The sequence below is a fragment of the Tetrahymena thermophila genome (genome assembly GCF_000189635.1).
Source record: "Tetrahymena thermophila SB210 genomic scaffold scf_8254776, whole genome shotgun sequence".
In the NCBI taxonomy this organism is placed as follows: Eukaryota; Ciliophora; class Oligohymenophorea; order Hymenostomatida; family Tetrahymenidae; genus Tetrahymena; species Tetrahymena thermophila.
Window position 1 is genome coordinate 288,747 of NW_002476534.1, and position 22,944 is coordinate 311,690.

Consider the following 22,944-nt stretch of genomic DNA (forward strand, 5'->3'; position numbering starts at 1 on the left):
AATTTATAAATTTGTTTATCATTTTATATTTATTTTGCAAATTATTTTAAGCAATATTGAGTCATATGTACCTAAGTAAGATAAAGAATATAGTAATATTTTTTTGTTTATATTAAACATTATTTGGAATTTAATATATATTTATATTTAATTAGCAACATAAAAAAATAAATTTGCTAAATTATTTAAATTAATTTCTTTCTTAATTCGACTAAAAAATCCTCATTTTATTGCATATTTTATTTTTATAAGTTAATCTACTATCAATTAAGATAAGGATTAAATTAATATGATTCTAACTAATTTTACCAATTAATTTTTTTAACTAAATTTCAGATACTTTTAAAAAATTGATTGATAGTTTAAAATATTATTTTTATTCACACAAAAAAGAATCTTAAATATTAAAAATGTATAAAAGATTATGTAGAAACAAATAAATAAATTAAATTTTTGAAAACTGAAATATTTGTTTATTTATGATTCTATCCAAAAATTTTTCTTTAAATATTTATAATTATTTTAATTATTGTAATAAAAGAGGCTTCAAACATGAATATATTAAAATATTAATTTTTATTAAAAACTCCAAAAAATATTTTGGATTGAAACAAAAATTAGGAAAAAAATTTCAAATAAATTTTCCATCAGTAGTATTATCCATCAATTTAATCTAGTTAATTTAAATAAATTATCTTGTTAATATTTTTAATCTTTTTTAGAAAATTGATCAAAATTATTCAAAAATAACAACTTACTCTTGAAAAATATTTTAATTAAAAAAAATTTTGAATTTGCAAATTAATTTTTTTTTTATTTTAAAAAAACCTTTACTATAATCTAAAAATTAAAAATTGATAAAAAAACATAAAATCACACCAATAAATTATATTCCCTGAATATGTCTGTCTAAATTATAGTGATGCTAACTATTTATTTATATGTTAGTTTAAGTTTTTAATTTTAATTTTTTTTGAATTAAAACTATTTTATTAATGAAAAAAATAAATATGATAATTTAGTTAATTTGATTAGAATATGCTTGTCCAATAAATTATATCTAATTTCGCGCTTTTTGTACAATAAATCATGTTTTTTTTGTATCTAGAACTTTTAATTGTTGGTACTTTTTGCGAATAAAATATATATTTATTATTAACATTTATATCTTCTACAAATAAATTTCAATTAATTAAGCTTTTGAATTATGAGTTCAACTGATATATAATAAAAATGGGGAGAACTCATTCCTAAAGGAGGATTAGTTTAAGAAACTTTTGTACTTAACTAAAAAGAACATATTTTAGGTAGAAGAGGTGATCTAAAGGTTGACAACCCTAAAGTCAGTGGATAACATTGTGTATTGAAATATGATTATGCCTAAAAGAAAGCGTATATTATTGATGTTTCTTCAAATGGAACATCTTTGTTTAACAAAAAACTTGAAAAAAATAAAGAAGTAGAGCTAGAAAATGGCGATCTTGTTAACTTACTTTAAGATAAAAGTTAATGGATTGGATACATATTTAAGTTAGTAGATAACGTTGATAGTTTTAACAAGGATTAATAAGATACTGCCACTAAAAATAATACTGATCAAAAATAATTGGAGTAATCTTTAGAATAGTACAAATAAAATGAAAAGGAACAACAAGAACAAAATGAATAAATTAAAAAAATGTAAAATGAGCTGGAAGAAAGGTTAAAAAAGGTTAAAGAAGATGTAAAATATTTTTATTTTATTTGCTTCATAATTAGATAGCTTTTATTAAGCATTATTTATGGAATCTTATAAGCATATTTCAAAGCAAAAATACTGAATTTAAAGTATTTATTTAAAATAAATAGGATGAACATTTTGAAAAAGATTAAACCTGTGTCGTATGTATTGATTTATTATATAACCCTTATTTAATGACACCTTGCTTGCATAATTACTGTTGTGATTGTATGTGTGAACTTTTAAAGAATAAAGATATAGCTTGTCCTTAATGTAGAGAAAAACCAATTAGTGTGTAGAAAAATTATTAATTAAATAACTTAATTGAAGCTTTCATTAAAAGAAATCCTGATAAAAAATGGCAAGAAGATGTTATCAAGAAAAAAAACGAATCAAATTTACTCAATAAAGATTTTCTTGACTAAATAAATGAAAAACTATCAAATAAAACTAAAAAAGTTGGTATTTATAAAAGATAGCGAAGTTACTCTGATAGTGAAAGTAGTGATAGAAACAATAATCGTAACTATTCAGAGGAAGATGAAGAAGAATTTGATGAGGATGAAGAAGAAGAAGAATATTAATATAATAATAATTAGCCATTTTAATAATTTGGATACAACTATAACTTTATCATGCCTGCTCATTTAAGTACATTACACTTAATTTTTATTTTTATAGTATACGTATTATTTAATTTACATAGAATCTTATTTAATAATCGTAACTAATAATGAAATATTTTAAATTAATTAATTGAATATCAATCAATTCTTTCATTTATTTTTTGTTAAATTTTCATAAAATTCATTAAATTTATTTTTCAATTTTTATAAAAGATAGATGTGTAGAGTGCCAAAACGCTAGATAGGATGATAATTTTAAATGTTCTCCATATTAATAACATATTAAATGTATTAACTGTGATAAAATGATGCCTTAAAGAAATGATAATAATTTATATCCTCAAAATTGTACAATATGTGAAAGATCATTCTGCAATTTATATTTTAAATAAGATTGCAGCTCTAAATATAATTCTTCAATTAGCCATCACTTGAGATTATTTTAAGATATACCAATACCGCAAGTTTTAAACAATAATGTTCTCTCAGGCAGAGAAGAGGAGATATAAGTATTAAAAGTATACACTTTTTTCATTTATAAATGATTTTATTTCACTAAAATAAACTAAAATAAATATTTAAATTTGTATAGGATTTTATCGAAGATGATGAGATGAGAACTCTAATGATTTATGATTATGTAAATGAAAATTTTGTAAAGCAAGGTAAATTTAAATATGAAATATGCTAAAAGTATATGAAAACTACTGAAAATAAATCATTTGATATCAATTCTGATACTCCATTATGTACTAACTGCTGGCCTAACATTTGGAACTAGATGGTCCTTAAGTATAGGATAGCTATTAAAGATTAACTACCAAAAAATGTAAAAGACAAGCCAGATTGCTGGTATGGTGTAAATTGCTATACAAGAAATCCATAACATAACAAAATATATAATCACGCTTGTCCATAGATTTAAAAAAACTGAACAAATTAAAAAAAATTAATAATCCTTAGAAAATTTTTTTATCCTCAATAATAAATTTACACTAAATATACTAGACAGTCTTGGTTTATATAAAATAAATTATACTTCAAATTTATATTAAAAAATACTTAAAACTATTAAAATGTTAAAACATTTTTATATATTGTTTTGAGTTCTTAACTATTCTTAAAAGATTTTTTCATTTAAATTACAATCTTTATATAATAAATTTATGCATATTTTTTTAGCCATTATAAGTGTATCTGAATCGACAATTTATATTACAAAAATGTAAATTAATATATATCTTTAATAATATTTCATTTTAATATCATATTTATTTCCCCGATAGTTTTGAAGAGCAAGTTCATTGTAATCTTATTTGCTATATATTTGTTATTTTGCAAAATATTTAAAATATTTTTTAGTTTTTATGGGTAAATAAATACTTTTTTTTATTTATTCTACCATTAAAATAAAGGGAAAAGGTTTTAAGAATTTGAAATTTTTTGGTTGCTTGTTTATTTATGGCTAATATTTTATAACTTTTAACAAATTGAATTATAAATATATTTGATTTGCTATATGATTGTAAGAAATGATAAAAAATAAAGCCATATTTTTCGTTCTTCAAGAATTCTACTAACATTTATTTGCTCTTTTACAATAATACCAGAATATCTAGATGATATTCAAATAAAAAACAAAATTTTCATAATTTTTACAATATTAAAATAATAAAATAGTGATTTGCCAAGTAATTTGATGAACCATCTTATCAAAATTTATAGTTTTGAGTGTTTTACTTGCTGAGTAGCCTTGGTTTTAGTAAAATTTGAAAAAATTAATTCCATTTTTGAAATATCGCTATAAATAATTTTTGTAAAATTGTAAGAAATCAAAATGAAATAAATTAAAGTTTATTTAAATAATGATTGTAGATGCTTGCAGCATTAAAGCGATCTCTTTTATATTTAAGTTATAATTGAAATTTTATTTCTAGAAACGACTCAATCAATTCATAAGTTATGATTTTAGCAATTGTTCATCTGTTAACTGCTTGAATAAGGTGGGGAATCCAAGCAATCACCAATCTTATATTTAGGCACTAAATATTACTTAATTTAGAACAGTTGCTAAGAAATGCTTAACTTTACCATTAGGGGGTTTTCAAAAGCAAAAAGCAGTTTATTTCTCTTAAATAAGCTTATAAATAAAATGGACTCTCATGTTTACTCAATAAGATATTAATTTAGATTTAAGGCTAAAACAAACAATTCCATTTTATATTCTTTAGAGAAGTTTGTTCAAAAATAAACAAGGAATTTAAAAAAAACATATTTAAAATTACGCGAAAAAAAGATATATTTTTAGATAATAACTTCAATGAACTTAAATTTTTTATGAAAAGATTTGCCTGATTTGTTAATCAAAAAATTTATCAATCTTCTTGACAGCATTTAAATTGATAGAGAGAAAAAAAAAAACGAAAGATATTTTACAAAAAAAGAAGTTAAAATAAAATAAAGGTAGAAATTTACGAAATGTGCACAAACTAAATAGTATGAAGTAAAGGTTAGCATAATCAATGATTATTTGTAAAAAATGAGGCATTAAGATGTGGAATATTTGAGATAAAATCATATTAGAAAAACGAATCAGCTATAGCGATATAATTTTTTATTATAATAATTTAAATAAAAAAGGAATGAGAAATAGAAAAGAGACAATAAATTTTTATTTTTCAATAGAAAAAATGAATGGAATCGTTAAGGAATTAAATGAAAATTTTGTTTTAGTTTTATCCATTTGTTTTAGGTTTATCCTTTTTATTAATTTGTAGTGTCATTCATGGATATCAATCGAGAACTGATAGAAAACCCCAGCAAAAATTGTAATTTTTATAAAAATTTAAATAACAAAAAATAACAAAATATCTAAAAATAATAAAAAACAAAGAATTAAAGAAATGTCAGCTGAAAGAACCTTCATTATGATCAAGCCCGATGGTGTCCAAAGAGGTCTCGTCGGTCAAATCGTCCAAAGATTCGAACAAAGAGGTTACAAGTTAGTCTCCATGAAGTTCACCCAACCCACCAAGGAATTATTAGAAGAACACTACGCTGACTTAAAGCAAAAGGGTTTCTTCCCCTCCTTGATTGCTTACATGCTCTCTGGTCCCGTCGTTCCCATGGTTTGGGAAGGTAAGGACGTCGTCAAGCAAGGTAGACAAATGCTCGGTCAAACCAACCCCTTGGCTTCTCTCCCCGGTTCCATCAGAGGTGATTTCTCCATCGATATCGGTAGAAACATCTGCCACGGTTCTGACTCCGTTGAATCTGCTCAAAAGGAAATCGCCCTCTGGTTCAAGGAAACCGAACTCACCCAATGGAAGTCCTCCACCCACGAATGGGTCTATGAGTGAATAGATAATTCTTAATTGAGTAATTAAATTCCTCGCGTAGCACTTTGAATAAGCTTCATCCATATACAAATAAAACACAAAAGCATTTCAAAATGTTAAATAAATAAATAGATCTTTTAAATTAATATTAAGCAAAGAAGGAAGATTCCTTTCTTCTCATCAATTAAATAAATACCTATCTATCTATTTTTCGAATGTATCTTTTTTAATTATATATCTGTTATGGTTTACTTTCTTCTCAAATCCCTACGCGGGCATCAATCAATCAATAAATCTATAATATTTCATCTTTTTTAAACAAAAATGAAACAAACAAATAAAATATTAAACTTTGCTTCTGCTACCAAAAAGAAATTTGCTGGCTTTGAAGACATTTTTATTTTACAATAATAATTTTTTTTTTAATTAGAGAAAAAAGAATCTGCAAAAGTTTTTATAATATTTAAATAAAGACAATAAATTAAATAACACACTATTCTTAATTTACAATTAATTATTTTCTCAAAATTCTAATTAAACCCCTTTATTCTAAAAATAAAAAATAAATGAATTCCAGTTAAATAATTTTTCTAATTTGTTTGAATTTGTTAAAAAATAATTTTAAAATAAAAAAAATATTTTATTTACACTTTATTTTTGAAAATTAAAGTGAGATCAATTTGATTTATTAATTGTTTTTTTTATATTTTGAAAATAAAAATATATCAGTGGAAGATATGTTGATTTAGAGAACTATATATTTGATGCATATCAAAATTTTAATTTAAAATATAGTTAGATAAATCAATTATTTATTTATTCATTCATTTTTAATAATCTTTATCTATAAAATGAATACTTCGATAATAAATAAATAAAACATGAAAAATCTATTGATTTTTGTTTTATTTTGCTCGCTTGCTTGCTTGCTTGATATTTATTTAATAAATTGTTTCTTTAAGCTACAAGAAATAAATGATTGAATAAAATAATGAAAAATAAATCAAAAAAAAATGAATGAAATAAATAAATAATTCAATCATTTTATCTTTGCTTTTAACAAGGAAAAAGAAAGATAATTGCTAGCAAGCAATAGATATACAAAAGACAGAAATTTTAATTAAGATAACAAGAAGTAAAATTTGTTTGTGTGAGGAAGTAAAATACAAACAAACAAAAAAAGAAAAGAAATTAAATAAAAATTTTATAAATAGATATAAAACAAGTAATTAAAGGATATTGATATAAAATGGAACCCTTTGGAACTGACGAAAGAAATTGGACTCACGAAGAAAAGGATATTGTATAAAATTTAGCAGGATTTATTCGTTGAAGAGGAGGAGATGAAGGATAGCGTCTTTTTGCAGACACACTCTCAGAAATTTTGATTTGATTTGAGGAGTGTTTGGAAATTTATTTTGTTTGATATTGGAATTATTTCATTGCTTAAACGTTTGATTCGCTTATTCAATTTTCTTTCAAAATATAAGTAAATACTAAGGAAAGCAAATAATACATAGACAGACCTTCGTCTCCTCTTCTTTTCCTTATTCATAGCATAAAAAATTGTAAAGATAGCTAACTTTTCTTAATTTATATGCAAATAGATTACTAGATTCCTTAAATACGACAAGCACGTCAACCTTAAAACTGCTGAAATGGTTTACTCAGCTGAAGTGTAATAGCATTCATTAACTGCATCTTTTTCCATTCAATCAAAATGATATTCTCATTTTAAGCTTTAACTCAGACAAACTTATGCAAAAAATTCAATTTAAATTTAATATTTATATAACAGAGAATCTGCTTATTTCGGTAAGGCTGGTGCTCTTGCTGGTGGTGTTATTAGTGCTCTTTTCTTTAACTTCCCTATCGTTAGGTATCTATTAAAAAATTCATTTTTAATTGATTTAACTTCACATTCACAATCTCGATTTCACTACAAAAGTATTTATAAAATATAGAAACCTCCCTATTATCAGAAGATCAGTTATTGGTGTTCTTCCCTTCTTATACTGCTACACATGGGGTAAAAATACCTAAGAAGAATTACGTTGGTTAAAGAGTAATTAATTCATTTGAACAAACATTATAATTTTTTATAAAGTTAATAAAAAAATAAACATTACACTAATTTAGCTACTATTTCACAATCTTAAAAAGTTCATATGTACATACATACATAAACATGATAAAAAAATTAGCAAAATTGAATGGATATATCTTTGTACCAAAAAACATTTTCTTCAAAAAATAAACTATTTTAAAATAACGAAGCTTTTTATTGAAAAAATAATACTGAACTTTAAGCTAGGGAGTTTGTTGTTAACATTAAAATAATTTATAAATTTTTATAATTTCAAAGATATATGTATCTTTTAAAATAATTAGAGACATAAAATATATTAACTCAAACAATTTGAAATAAAATATTTTTTAAAACTAATATTTCTTTAACATATCAATAGCTTTCGCTGCTTACCAAAGATTTGTTGTATATCACGGTCAACACTGCAAGCTCTGGGTTTGAAGAAAAGGGATTAATATTAAAATATATATAGCTTTTTCTTTCATTTTAAATTTAGAAGTACTGCTAGGCTATAAAATTGCATAAATAATTTGATAGGGACTTATATGTCTTAAACTGATTTATGTATACATTACCTATATGTACTTATTCTATTATCTTAAAAAGGATAATTCCAAACTCACTTACATCATAAAACTTTCTATTATTTATACAAACTATTTTTAAATTTAATACTTCAAACTCATTCGTATATTGCAAATATTTAAGTATTTATCAATAATCTAGTCAACCGTTTAATATTTATTATTTGGTATTTACAGTTTTTAAAAGATTTCTAATTTAATTAATAAGAATTCAAACTTAAAAGTTTTAATTAAATTATTTTATAAGTTTTAAAGTTGTTTCAGTTAAATTAAATATAAAATGAAGGATTTGCATCCATTTAAATGTAATTGATTAAATTCATAATTAATGCTGTCATAAAGTTTGATCTCAAAATATAAAATTTTTATTTTTTTTAATAAATTGATAAATAATCAATCTGAGAATTTTTTTTTGAATTAATGATACCATTTATTTTTCAATAGTTCCTTTTATTAGAAAATCTAAAATTAATTTTTTTAAAATAATATTTTTTTTTTCAAAATAAGTTAAAATAATTGTTTAAATTACAAAATTTTTAAAGAAAGCACCAAACAAATACAAAAATAATTTAATAAAGTGCAAAATGTCTCATAGGAAAATTGGCATTTCTTTCAAAAAAAAGTACTTTCTAGCAATTAATTTAAAATAAATTAAAATAATTTATGAGTTTAAAAATAAAGTTTAATAGCAATTTCTGGAAGTATTAATAATATTTAAAATAGAATAGTGATATGAAGATATAGATTCTTAATAAAATAGCGAATTAAAAAATTGATTAATTAATTATTTTACCGATAATTCTAGAAGTGAAAGATATTTCTTTAAAATACATTCAGCCAATAAATAATTGATTTATCTTTAATTGAAAAAAATATTACTTATATTAATCAAAATATATAAACAAACAAAACAATTATTTAAAATTTTATCAAATTAAGAACTTTGTAGATTGTACAAAAAAAAATATCAAATAAATAGAGCTAGATTATTTTAAAAGTAAAAAGACTTGATACTTAGGTAAAGCAATTAAACATCTGACATATAGCTAATTTTATTGAACTATGGATCAACTAATTCCTCTTATCAACGAAATTCACGTAAAATACTAATTAAGCTTATAAAATATGGATATTCTTTTCTAAATTTGCGTTTCTATTTAGTAACGAGCTTTGTTTTTATTTTTGAAAATTAAAAAATAATAAAAATGAGGTATAATTTTTACCCAAAAATTATGGGGATAATTAGTAGTAGAGATAAGCATTATTTAACAGAATGTAATTTATATTTTTTATATAAATAGAATATTTTACACAGAACAAATCTTTCAAATGAACTGAGATTACCTCAGATTGTTGTTATTGGTTCTTAATCATCTGGTAAAAGTTCAGTTTTAGAAAGCATTATAGGCAAAGATTTCTTGCCTAGAGGTAAAGGAATTGTAACACGTCGTCCTATCGAAATTTAGTTGACTAATATTTCTAGTGGAGAAGAGTATGCTGAAATATTGGATCGTAAAGGAGAAAAAGTAACAGACATGGAAGTACTGACTAAAATTATAGAAGATGAAACAGAAAAAGTTGCAGGTAAACAAAAAGGTGTTTCTGGAGTACCTTTAAAAATTAGATTTTATAGTAAAAACGTTGTAGATTTACTTCTAGTTGATCTTCCTGGTATAACAAAGGTAATATTAATTAGCTTAATCTAAAGTATTTTAAATGTATCAAAATGAAATAGAATCCCGTTGGAGACTAGCCAGCTGATATTGAATAAAAATTGCTTGAAATTGTTAATCCTTACATAGCTAATCCAAATTCAATTATTTTGGCTATTTCGAAAGGAACTGATGATTTAGCAAACTCAGAATCTTTGAAGTTGGCAAGAGAATTTGATATTAATGGTTAGAGGACAATAGGAGTTATAACATAAATTGATTTATAAGATTTCGAAAGTGAGAATGCCCTAAATGATATTACGAATAAAACATATCCTCTTAGACTAGGTATATATTTAAAATAATATGAGTTAAATTCATATAATTAAATTAAACAATTAGGATATGTTGGAGTCGTTATGAGAGGATAAAACTAATTAAAGACCAAAACAATCCAAGAGTAGATTGTTGATGAAGCAGCCTTTTTTGAAAATCACAGCGTCTACAGAAAGGTTGCTGATAAAATGGGTATTCCATATCTTATAAAGACTCTCAATCTAATCTTTATGAACCACATTAAAAAATGCCTGCCAAAAATAAGAGAAAACATTATCAGATTAATTTAGGTAAAATCATAATTTAAATAAATAGCATAAATATAAAAAGGATTTTTTATAAAATAAAGATAAAAGAAGATGAGATCAGATAATACGGTGATTTTACATATTTGGAAGATAAAACATCTAAGGGATATTTGTTACTTAACTTGGTTTCCAAATTTGCTAACAATTTTAATGACTTGATTCGTAATTTTTTGATATTTTCAATTATCATTTTTAAAAAACATTATCCATAATAAATTTAAATGAGAGTATAAAATTTATAAATTGAAATAAAATAATTTTAAAATATAAACTTCAAAATTAACTAATTAAATAGAAATTGATTTGCTTGAAATTATCAAATTAAATTTTCAAAAGCATAACCAAAAAAAAGATAAATATAATATGAGTGAGGTGATTTATTAAATAAGTTTAATAAGGAACAATAGTTCATTTTATTAATAAAAATAAAATATAATTTTTTTTAGGTTTATTGAAATTAAAATAAATAAATAAATAAATAATATCTTATTTAAACTAAATAAAGATGGTAAGTATCTAAAGTCAAATAATGATGAACTTATTGGTGGAGCAAGAATAAATTATATATTCAATAATATCTTTAAAAAATGTGTGCTTGAAGTTGATCCTTTTGATTAGCTTTCAGATGAAGATATTAGAACTGCTATCAAATCTTCTAACGGTATAAGATCCTCTCTTTTTGTTCCAGAAGGGGCATTTGAAAATTTAGTTAAACAATAGGTATCTCGTTTATACTCACCCTCTATTTAGTGTTCTCACCTTGTTTACGAAGGTAATTTATTATTTTAGTATTTAAAATGTTTTATAATTTTTAAATAATAAATATAATTAGAATTAAGGAGAGTAATAAACTTAATTAACATTCCAGAAATAGAAAGATTCGATAATCTTAGTAATAAGGTAAAGTTTGCTTATATATTTAACAAATTATTCATCACATATATTTAATTTTAGATTTTTGAAGTCATGGAAGATGTTCTCAGCAGATGCCTTACCCCAACTGATTAAATGATTAAAAATTTGATCGAAATAGAATTAGGATATATTAACACAAATCATCCTGATTTTGTTGGAGGAATGAGTTTAATATAAACTCAGTCTGATAACATGATAGTAAATGAAGAAAAAGCAGTTCAAAAATCTAACAATGGTTAACAAAATCAAGATAAAAACAAATAAAATAATGTAAATTCTTCGAAAATTGAAGAGGAATCTGAAGAATCTGAGAGTTTTTGGTCTTGGCTTCCTTTCTAAAAATCAAATAAGCAAACAGAAATGCTTGATAGCAAGTTGAAAATGATGAACTTAAAGAAAAAGAATGAGGTAAATAACAATTAATTTACTGCTGTTTATCATGAAATTAATATTAAAATAGGATCTTAAAAGCTAAAATTCTCTTAGTGAAACATAAAGTATTCCAGACCAATAAAGAAAAAGAAATTACGATATCAATAAAGAATTAAATTTAGATTATTCTATCACTAATTTTGGAATGTATATCCCTCGTTAAAATCTCCCACCAGTAATTAATAGAATTTTATTTTTAAAATGTAAATTAACTCTTTTATTATTATAATAAATCAAGGTTCCTAATGTGATCAGAGTTTCTGAAAAGCCATCAAAAAAAGAAGCAACTTAAACCGATATGATTAAGAGTCTTATCGTTTCATACTTTAACGTTGTTAAGAAAAATATTAATGATTCAATTCCCAAAACAATTATCAGCTTTTTGGTCAACAGAGTAAAACAGATAGAATAGTATTTTATGATTTATTAATTTATTAATTAATTAAAAAAAGGCATTAAATATTTGTGAAAGAGAGCTAGTTAACTCAATCTATCACGAAGAGTTATTTGATAACTTGCTTTCTGAAAATACTTACATCTTGCAAAACAGAGAAGAAACAAAATAATAATTGAAGGTATTGAGACAGTGCATGAATGTTATAAACGATTTAGATGCTAAATTTTGATCAATATAAAATCCTTAAATAAATTATTTTATCAGTTTATAAGATTATCTCCCTCTTTCAAATATTAAATTTAATTAGTATTGCAATTCACTAAAGAATCTGAGTACATTTGTTGACTTAAAAAGAAAATAAATATTAATTAAGAACTACTTCTATAAAAAATAAGTCACAATTAATTAATTAAAAAATGAAAAATAATAAATAATTTATCAACTTATAAATAAACATTTAAAAAAATAAAAATAGAAAATTCTACCTAGCTTCAAATCTGTCTAACATCTTTTGTAAATAATAAATAAATAAATACATCGATATCTATCTATTTTGGAACATCTATTTATATTATATATATTTCAATTATATTTGGTGTTTAAATAATCAATCAAATAGCAAACAAATTAGATATTTTTGAATTAAATTATACACTTGATTTGTAATTAATTTATTATTTATGGTATTTCTTCAATTAGTTTTTTTCTATTCACTTATCAATTGTAATCTTATTAAAGTTTCTATTATTAAATAATTTTATTGTTACTGTAAGTGCTATTATAGTAATTTTTTGCAATAAGAATTGTAATAATTTAGATTATTTGTAGATAAATGAAATAGCAACAAGCAATTTAAATATTTCAATCGCTTATCAAGAAAAGAAAAAATGTCAATTATATTATTTCGTCAGTCACTTTTTTGATTGTCATATTGTCTTTGACAATAGCTTAGAATTATTAATCTTACATCGCTTCTTCAGTCATTTGTAAGTAGTATTATATTTTGCTCTTTCTAATATAACAAAGCTAATTTTTAAACTAGTAAGTTTCTCAGGTAGCTTGATTATGCTTGTTAGCTTTTGTTCAATTCAAAGCTTTGAGTGGGATACATACCTTACTGTTTTTTTGGGTTACTTTATTTCTTTTAGCACAATGTAAAACAATTACAATTAAAATAGTTTTTATGCAAGCTATTAAAATTTATTTATTTTTAAAGTTGTATAATTCCCTTAGATGCTGCTCTTATTACTTATGATAAAAACAGTAGAAACATAAATTTGTCTAAAATAGATTCTTCTACTGATAGTTTTAAGACTTACTGGATTGTGATATATTGGACCATATTTTTTTTATCTAATTTAGTCTATACTTTATAGTCTTTTTTCCACAATAATGGCTACATAGGTTTTAAGCAAAAAATGAGAGCTGCATTTAAAGTAGATTAAAAATTTAAGATTGAAATGAAATATTTTTAAAAAAATTTTTTAAATAGTAATTTTTTAAGCTAGTAATTGCTTGTGTTGCTCTCTTTATAATCCTTTCTATAATATGTTTATTTTGGTTTAAGATCAAAGGCTTTGATAATATATTAGTAAAATAAATAAATAGAAATTTTTTTAAGTCTAAAAGTAAAAATTTTAATTCAATAGGCCGTGATAGTTGTTATCTCGAATGTATATGGTATTAGTGTCTTAGCTTTCTTGTTTGGGTATGGATTAGTAAAAGTTCCCTTCTACTTATGGAATAAGTCCTAAAGAGAAGATTATTTAATAGAGCTATTGTGCAAAACTCATGAACTCTTTAAAGAATATTAATCCTCTTACGTATTTTAATGCTAAATTAATTATAAAAGAATAAAATCAATTTTTTTATCTTAATCAGTGGAAATATTCAGATATCTGCTATATATCTTCAAGTTATCAAAAAAAAATAGCAAATATACCTATTTATTTAGATTATCTTAAGTTAATTTAAAAAGAAACACCTAATCTTAACGAACCTATTGGCTATAGGTTTTAAAAAAATATTCTCTATAAACCAGATGAAAAGATTACAGAATTTGTTATAAAGCTTAAAACTAATGGACAAGTAAGTATGCTAAAAATGATTCATAATTTAAAGTAAATACTTTTTAAAATATAACAGATTAGTGAATAAGTGCTGGCTAGCTTAAGGCAAGAAATCAGAATAAGAAAATTCAATTATGAAAGGCATATTTAAAAATGGAAGAGAGTAAAATAGTTTCTTGTTTCATTAAAAAAAAACTCCTATGATAATTTTACTTTTTTATATTTATTTATTTAATAACTTTTGATATAGATATCGACAAGTGTATTTTCAATAATCACGAAAGAAAGCATTGAAGAAATTGATTAAAGTTTAAACATTCCTCGCTCATCTACATCTGTCTCTTCAAGAAACTCAAGCAGAGAAGAAGTACACTAAAATGCAAAACCTGTGAAGGTAAAAGCGATAAAAATGAATATTTTTCTAAGTGCTGGATTTAAGCTGGCTGCAATAATAGCAGGCCTATTTTCAATATTAATTATTTTCTGTGAAGCTACTATTGTTTTTGGAAGCTAAAATAAGGCGTTGGCATTTTATTAGGTAAAAACATATTTGCTTATTTATTTAGTATATTAAAAGTGTTTTATGAAAAATAAAATAGATGATAAAAAGTACAAATAACATTCCAGGGATAATATCTTTGATTATCTTAGTGCTGCTTTATGTGATATTTTGCACCTACTTTGCACTAGGGAAGCTAAAAGTTTTTGGCTCATTTGAATTATTCATTTATTTTACTCATAGAGATGTTTTTATTTAGAACTTATCAATGTGCTTATTTTTGACTGTATTTAGATTTAAAAGTTTTCATATCTAATTTAAAAAATTATTTTTATTAACAGTTTCCTATATGCTATAATGTCATGCTCTTATTTGGCATTATTGATTAAAATACTGAAGATGATGGAAAAGTATATTAATCAGGATTTGATAAATTTTATGATCCAATGAAAGAAATCCCCTTTTTTGGTTATTACTATAATGCAGTTGTATGTTTCCTAATATCTGTAATAGCAATAGTTTCTTCCTTTAAAAAAACTCAAAAGCTTATCCAAAAATTTTCTTAAAACAAAATTCAAATGCAAACTGAAATAGAAGAAGATTTAATTTTAAAAGGTGAATTATATATACTTCAGGAATGGCAGAGAAAAAAGCAAGCAGAGTAAATTTAAGAAATTAAAGATTCAACTGAATTAGATTTACCTCAAGATAAATAATAATTTGAAGAACTTGGCTAAAATGTTCGTATATCTGTTTCCCAATATTAACAAAAAGATTCAAACAACAATTCAGAAGATAAAAAAAGTGATGAAAATGTATTTAGAAAAGTGTCAAATTTTTTTAAAAGAATAAGTACAAGTTCCAAAAAAGAAAAGACTGAATAAGATGCAAATTAATCTGAAAAACCTTCTGATAACTAAGAGTTATCAGTAAATGACCAATAAAATTCTTAATCCTAATCTATTAATATAAGCATGAACTTATCAGAAAACGATATTTAAAACTAAAATACCAAAAAACTCTCAAAAAATCTAACTAAAAAGTGAATTTTTAACAAAAATTCTTAAAAAAGAGAAACGTTTAATATTACAAGTAAATAATTATCACATAAATGTTTATTGTAACAAATTTAAAAGATTATTAAATAGATCAAATAACTTCTTTAAATATTTAAAATAAAATTTATTAAATTTAATTTCTTTTTTTTTAAATAAAGAGTTAAAAAAAATATAGTTTAAAAATTATAAAGTAAAAATAAAGCTTATTGCTTGAATGATTATAAAGATTTAGAATTACTGTATTTTTTTTATAATTTAAAATTATATTATCAAAAAAAAAAAGAAAGCGGTTTATTTTTAAAAAAAATTTAAGAAAAAAATGCCTTAATTAAAGTATGCCTTAATTAACGAGCATTTACTGTATTTTAAAAAGTTATAATCTACATACAAATAAATATATATTAAATAAAAATAATTAAATAAATTAATAAATTATGCAAATAAATAATTTATTCTTTCTTTTTTTCATAAAAAAGTTATGATATCATTTTTGAAATAGTTTATTATGATATTTAGTTATCCTTAATTTCATTTGATTTCTGATTTATTTTAAAGATATTTTGTTGTCTATATAATTAAGCATTATGTATAAGAGAATAGCTAGCTATTTATTTTCATGCTTAAATTATATTTTAGAAAAATTAATAAGTTTTTAAATTGATCTACTAACCAATATGTTTTGTTCAATTTTTATAGTACTCCATTTCAATATCTTTAGTTACCTCATTTTATTATGTGATTGTTATATTTTATGGCATTGAGGTATCTTAAAAATTAGGTAAACTTTCTTAGTATTGAAAATTAGTAAATGATGATGTTTTGGGTAAATATTTTTTATTATATGTAGATTAATTTATTAGATAGCTTTTGAGCATAGAGGAGTTTACTATACTTGTATTTTAGATTTCTTAAACTTGCTTTTTAGGGGTAGCAATAGTATTACTTTATTAAAGTAGAGGTTTATTTGTTTTATTCTCATCTGTATTTATAGGTTTTTCCTATATCTATCCATCAAGGTAGGCCCAATACTATAATCTACTCATAGAAAAATACATTAAGGTTAATCCAGTTATCATCCCTACAAATGTAGATATGGTCCACCAGTCTAAAGCATATAAATCAAACAAGAATTAATTAGTAAGAAACCTATTCATCTACTTTAAATCATCGCCAAATGCTGTGCACTAAAGATTTGAGTACATGCCTGTATTACTATCTGAAACAAGCAAGATTTGAGCTTCCAGATTCTAAGTGTATACGCCTTTAACGTTTACATAAAATAATTTATAATACTGCTAATATAAATCTATGAAATCAGATTAAACAAGTTTCAATGTTTGTTTGACTTACTGAATTTGATATCCAGATTAAGACCTAATTTTATCAAAATAAATTTGTATTATAAATATAGAAATACTAAATTAATTTATTACGCATAATTTATCAGCTGTTAAATATAATTTTATTGGGAGCATTACTTAAGCTTTTAGCATTATGGACTTTGATCAATTGAGTCAACATTTTTTAATCTAGCTGCATAATCTAAATTGTTTACTTAAGTAGTTTATAAGTTATTGTCGAGTGTATTCATAGCAATTAAAATACAATTCTAAGTACTCAAATTTTAATTTTCTTGACCTTAACTCAATATAAACCTTTTTACTCCATCTGCGTAGCACTAAGAACTTGTAAAGACAAATGTATCACTTAAAAGTACTTACTTGCAGCTAACTATGTCAGTTGGCTAAGTAGAATCGCATATACATTAATTTTTGTTGATGCAATTGTTCAATAATTAGAGAGTGCTACTAGATTAGTTTGGCACTAAAGATCCTATGTTGTTAATGTAATTTGCACAGTCTTATATTTAATTTGTGATAGCTAAATTAGGGATTTTTAATCCTCCGAAGGACTAGTCTAGCTATTAGATATACAATGTTATACTATTTACTTATGTTAAGTAATCCCTAAGCCCGAATACATCTATCATTGAAGTATTACTCCCAAAAACACAGTCTTGCAAGTATTTAGCAGCACTAGGATCTAAAAAGTCATATAATTAAAATATAATATAAAAAAAATTTATAAATAAATAAATACCTAGTAAATATTGCATAGAGGTAAATGTTGCTTAGTCTGTTGTAAAGCTATTAAATGAAAGGGAGGCTTCATAAAATACTATTGTTAAAGTATAAATAACTCCAGAGCCAAAAAAACCTATGATAGCTAGTAAAGAGGTAAAGGACCAAACAAAGTTAACAAATGGTTCAAGACATTTTATTTTGTTAACATAAATAATAATAAAGCTAATAAACGTAAAAAGACAGCAAAATAGCAAAATTCCTAAAATGACATACATAGATACTCGGTACCAGAAAAAAAAATTATAACCCTATAATTAAATACAAAATTAATTGTTATTTTAAAAAAATTAACTGAATATTTAAAAAAAGGATGAAATTTTAATTTTTAATAAAAATTACTTTTTCAAACTGACTGCTAACGTGTGATTGAGCTTATTACATTAAGACTGTGAATTGGTCAATTTAAGTTTTTTTTTATTATATAAATTATGTGTTTTGTGCAGAGTTGTTATCAAGATTAGTTGCAGTACTTTATAGAGAGTTTAAGTTATCTGATATTTTAGCTATTATTTACTGAAAATCGTTTAAAACTAGGCTTTGGATGTTATTAAATCCTTGAGCTTCAAGTGTCTTTTTAAAAAATAATTGTTTATTAATAAGATAAATTAATTGTTTTATTAATTGTTTACAATATATGAATCTAAATTTAGTTTTTTGCCAACACTAGAAGGGTCAGGTATTTAAACATTTTTAAATGAATCGAACATAGTATTTATTTCATTTTATAGCTTTTATTTCAAATCATCACTTGCCTGAGATTTAGAAGGTATAAAACCTTTAATTTAAGAAGCAATTTAACTTTACACTGTAACAAGATTGTTAGTTAATTAATTTATGCCAATCCAATTTTTAGCCGATGGATCTCCGTTAAGAAAATGGTCAAACAATAAATAACCTTAACAGTGTAGTTACTAGTAATCTATTTTCATTTGATGTTATTTTTAATATTTGAAAAAATAAATATTTATTAAAGGGAATAAATTAAAATGAAAAAGTTTATATTTACTTCTAACATACTTATAAGTTTATTAAATTAATTTATAAATAAATAATTTTATTACCTTAGAATGTGTATTCAAGCTAAATAATACTAACAGTAGCACTCATAATGCATAAAACTAAAAAAACAATTGTTAGGAGCATATACCAAAATATAGATCGTTTTGTATAAGGATTACGATACAGATCTCTTTTGCAGCATCTGCAGCAGCTTTTAAAAATTATTTAGCTGAGACAACCTATCCAAGTAAAAAAGCAAAGTACACTTACTAAAAAAAATGGTAAAATCATAGGGACTAAACTAACTAAATATGAGTCCCAATCATCCTTTTTTTTAAAAAAATAAAAATAAATTTTACAAATTTTTTATACACAAAAATTTTACATTTGAACCTGATTGCAAAGGTGTAATCATTTTATTTACAGGCCTTACCTATTTTAAATAAGAAAGAGCATTATCAGTACCTTTTGTCTTAACTGAGCCATCGTTAATATCATAATTAATAAATTGACATGCTTCAATCCCAGAAGATGATAATAATATGCGCTTTTTACTACTTTTATCACTAATTTGATTTTAATCTTCATAAGATTAAATAAAATGGATTACCAGTCCAAAAATTGCTGATAATAAAAACAAGATAAATGCCTTTTTAATAATTTTATTTGTTTATTTCTTTTTCATTTTTCAACTTTATCTTATTAGCTTAATTTATAGAAAATTAGATTTTATCAATTCTACAAAAAATATACAAAAATATCGCTTCAAATTTTGATCACAAAATATTATTTTATTAATGCAAACGATCGATCGATTGATCTATTATTTATGGTTTATGCATTTAATATTTAACAGTATTTCTAAAATAGTAATATAAATCGAAACCAAGTAAAAGTATTTGCTTATCAATTTTAAATTAATTATTTTTTTCTTTGATTTATTTAGAATATTTTTTGTTTATTTTATTCATTTTTCATATTTAAATTTTATCACTCAAACAACAATATTTAAGCAACAAAACTATTCAAAATTTAAATAAAATAATTATTTTAACAATTTTAAGATAGATTTACTATATATTTACTATTATATACTGAACTTTAAATTAACCTATTATCTTTCAATTAGTAAGAAAAATAAATTAGTTTCCCTCCTAAATCAATAGTACTTACGGTAGTATCTGATAGAATTATAAAAAAATATTTTATAGAAAATATGATAAAAGTAAAAATCTCAGAATGATAATTTCTTGTTTATGTTGTAAAAAAATATAATTTCAAATTAGAATATTTACATTTTTTAGTAATTTAGAGTAATGTAACTATATAATTAGATTAATGTTGCTTACTTACTTACTCACTTCTTTAATAAAAAAAAATTGATTTAATTCTAAATTTCATTTTTAATATGTTTAAGAGACTCGACTTATTAAACTCTTTATTCATTTTATTTGATAAAATCTTTTTTTAATAATTTTTTGCAAAAATTTAATATTGAATATTACTGTTTTATTTGTGAGGAATTTTGATAATATTTGACGTTTTTTGTTTTTTGAATAATATAATTTTCCCAAAAAAAATAAAAAACAATAGAAATAGTTATTATATGTATTTATAAATAGATTTATCATTCACAAATATGTAATTTAAGCAGAAATTGTTAAAAATTAGAAATAAAAATACACATCTATTTTTTGATTGTGATATATAAAATCTACTAGAATTGCTTAGTTTATTTCTTGCTTGCTTGCTTGATTGCTTTTTTGTTTTAAATATTTTAAATGAATTATAAATTTTTGGTAATTTCATGTATTATTTTCTAAGTTAAACTATAATTTCGAGCTTAAGTGAATCAATCTAGTTTATATTTTTTATTTTAGATTCAATGTTATAATTGTTGCTGTGGAAAGTTAAAATGCTTAAATCAAATCTTTCCAGTAGATTCCTTTGTGATACGAGAAAGGAGGTTATCGTGAGCTACCTTTTGGGCAAAAACATTTAATTCTTTAAGGAATTCAGACTTAGCATCTCTGGCACGTCTAGCATTAATGAAGTTGAGAACAACTCTACGTTATTTCATGTTAAGCATTTTCCAGTTTTTAACGTGAGAGCGAAGAACTTCTTCTTAAGAGATTTTAACACGACCTTCTTCTAATTGTTTAAGGAAACCAGAAGAGAAAGATCTTATAACGCTATTTTCATCTTCTACCTCTTAATTGGCATCAACCAACTTTTTATTCTTATAATCATACTTTTCTTCCAATTCCTACTTTAATTAAGCTCTAGACTACTCAATTTCAGCAGCTTGCTTAATATAATCGGTATTATCAATACCTCTCTTTAAATCACGATACTTAGCACGTAAAACCTTTTGAGTCAATTCAGGAACATAAGCTTAGTATTTATTCTTTTCTTATTCTTCCTATAAAAGCTTTTCATATTGTTCGCGTTACTTAGCAACATATTCTTCTTCAAGGTGCTTTCTATAATTTTCTCTAATTTACTTTCTTTCATTTACGACAGTTAGCAATCTAGCCATGGAGCGTTTAACCTTGCCGAGTCTTCCTTATTAACCAATCTTATCATAGACTTTAAACTTATATTGATTATCTGATTTCAATGCATTCTTTTCTCTCAATAAAACATACCTTATTTATTTATATATTTTTTAAAAATCAAACCCTTCAATCAAACTATATTTAATTCTATGCTAATTTCATAATGCTATAATTTTTTGCCATTTGTTTGTATATTTCTCATTTTATAACAATGAAATATTAAATTACCACAACTTATGAAGTTCTTCATTTGATTTAAATCTCAATTCAGCAGCATACCAAGCTCTACCTAAATAAAAAATTAAATTTATTTTCAATAAAATATTTAATAACTGATTAAATGTAAATATTTTAGCTTTCTTTGTATCTAATCGAAGAAGCATGAAATGCAATTAAAGAAAATTATTTTTTATGATGAAATTGCTATTATACTTGTTTCATTTATTTAATTATAATTTAACTTATTTAAACAACGAAGCAATACCTGAAGCGACTTTTTGGTTCTTTTCATCAGCTTGCTTTTTATTGAGAAGATCAGTGAATGCAGCAAGCTATGTATTAGATCTGGTTGCTTAGAAAGATGTTTTAATAGAATTAAAAGTCTACCTAAATAAGAAATTCATTATCTTGACAAATTATTAGTTAAATACTAAAAAGAAGATATTATATAATTGAAATACAAAAAAAATATATATTTATTTCTCTCTTTATCTTATTTCTTAACTTTTCTTTTAGTTTCTATTTAGAATCTATCAATTAATCAATGAATAATTCAGTGGTTTAATTCAATTCTAAACATAACAAAATCTTCGACTTTTCATTCATATTCAAATAGTAGCTAAAAAAGCTTATTTAGTCCTCTCATTTGCATTCATATTTGTATTCAAAAAGAATCTACAAGTATACCTACATGCATTCATACATACATACTACCTACCTACCTACTTATTTTATTAATATAATTAAGGATACAAATTTTCCCTTAAATTAAAATTTAATAATTTTATTCTACTTTGTCTAAGCACAATTCCTTAATTCAAATATATCTTAATAAACTTCAAATGGTGTACTTAATCTACTTCAAATTAAATTAATATTATATTCTTTTAATATTCACACTATCTGTAATATTTATATATACTATTAACAAAACTTTGAATTACAAAAGTGGTATCAAAATGTTTAAATAAACATTCCTTAAATTTAATTTTAGTTCTTAA

At 23.0% G+C, this 22,944-nt stretch overlaps 7 protein-coding genes across 7 annotated transcripts; 5 read left to right on the forward strand and 2 right to left on the reverse strand. All coding sequences in view use genetic code 6, as the record gives it.

Moving 5' to 3' along the window:
• Positions 1 to 1,207: 1,207 nt before the first annotated feature.
• On the forward strand, positions 1,208 to 3,280 carry TTHERM_00161030 (FHA domain protein; the record flags this gene model as incomplete). The annotated part of the gene is made up of 4 exons (XM_001009833.2): positions 1,208 to 1,723; positions 1,849 to 2,371; positions 2,560 to 2,864; positions 2,939 to 3,280. 4 exons carry the CDS (start codon positions 1,208 to 1,210, stop codon positions 3,278 to 3,280), a joined length of 1,686 nt encoding a protein of 561 aa, XP_001009833.2.
• A 1,969-nt stretch (positions 3,281 to 5,249) lies between these two features.
• Positions 5,250 to 5,705, forward strand: TTHERM_000160999 (nucleoside diphosphate kinase; the record flags this gene model as incomplete). The annotated part of the gene is made up of 1 exon (XM_012796023.1): positions 5,250 to 5,705. The coding sequence occupies one exon, from the start codon at positions 5,250 to 5,252 to the stop codon at positions 5,703 to 5,705; it is 456 nt and encodes a 151-aa protein (XP_012651477.1).
• A 1,228-nt stretch (positions 5,706 to 6,933) lies between these two features.
• Positions 6,934 to 8,214, forward strand: TTHERM_00161000 (transmembrane protein, putative; the record flags this gene model as incomplete). The annotated part of the gene is made up of 5 exons (XM_001009830.3): positions 6,934 to 6,987; positions 7,292 to 7,362; positions 7,483 to 7,563; positions 7,649 to 7,749; positions 8,153 to 8,214. 5 exons carry the CDS (start codon positions 6,934 to 6,936, stop codon positions 8,212 to 8,214), a joined length of 369 nt encoding a protein of 122 aa, XP_001009830.2.
• Positions 8,215 to 9,419: 1,205 nt separating this feature from the next.
• On the forward strand, positions 9,420 to 12,626 carry TTHERM_00160990 (dynamin central region family protein; the record flags this gene model as incomplete). The annotated part of the gene is made up of 11 exons (XM_001009829.2): positions 9,420 to 9,455; positions 9,659 to 10,039; positions 10,093 to 10,357; positions 10,412 to 10,635; positions 10,695 to 10,815; positions 11,159 to 11,425; positions 11,486 to 11,553; positions 11,608 to 11,976; positions 12,029 to 12,175; positions 12,239 to 12,394; positions 12,453 to 12,626. 11 exons carry the CDS (start codon positions 9,420 to 9,422, stop codon positions 12,624 to 12,626), a joined length of 2,208 nt encoding a protein of 735 aa, XP_001009829.2.
• Positions 12,627 to 13,180: 554 nt separating this feature from the next.
• TTHERM_00160980 (LMBR1 domain protein, putative) lies at positions 13,181 to 16,095 on the forward strand. The gene is made up of 10 exons (XM_001009828.2): positions 13,181 to 13,383; positions 13,440 to 13,551; positions 13,614 to 13,833; positions 13,890 to 13,988; positions 14,047 to 14,220; positions 14,279 to 14,485; positions 14,543 to 14,629; positions 14,717 to 15,004; positions 15,066 to 15,251; positions 15,307 to 16,095. The coding sequence occupies exons 1-10, from the start codon at positions 13,230 to 13,232 to the stop codon at positions 16,009 to 16,011; spliced, it is 2,232 nt and encodes a 743-aa protein (XP_001009828.2). The 5' UTR covers positions 13,181 to 13,229; the 3' UTR covers positions 16,012 to 16,095.
• A 611-nt stretch (positions 16,096 to 16,706) lies between these two features.
• TTHERM_00160970 (transmembrane protein, putative) lies at positions 16,707 to 19,851 on the reverse strand (the record flags this gene model as incomplete). Its single annotated transcript, XM_001009827.3, has 7 exons — positions 16,707 to 17,397; positions 17,457 to 18,066; positions 18,124 to 18,415; positions 18,507 to 18,737; positions 18,797 to 19,086; positions 19,229 to 19,493; positions 19,552 to 19,851. 7 exons carry the CDS (start codon positions 19,849 to 19,851, stop codon positions 16,707 to 16,709), a joined length of 2,679 nt encoding a protein of 892 aa, XP_001009827.3.
• Positions 19,852 to 21,090: 1,239 nt separating this feature from the next.
• Positions 21,091 to 22,437, reverse strand: TTHERM_00160960 (39-S ribosomal protein L47; the record flags this gene model as incomplete). Its single annotated transcript, XM_001009826.2, has 3 exons — positions 22,209 to 22,437; positions 21,953 to 22,013; positions 21,091 to 21,814 (listed from the first exon to the last, which is right to left on the reverse strand). Exons 1-3 carry the CDS (start codon positions 22,345 to 22,347, stop codon positions 21,091 to 21,093), a joined length of 924 nt encoding a protein of 307 aa, XP_001009826.2. The 5' UTR covers positions 22,348 to 22,437.
• Positions 22,438 to 22,944: the final 507 nt, after the last annotated feature.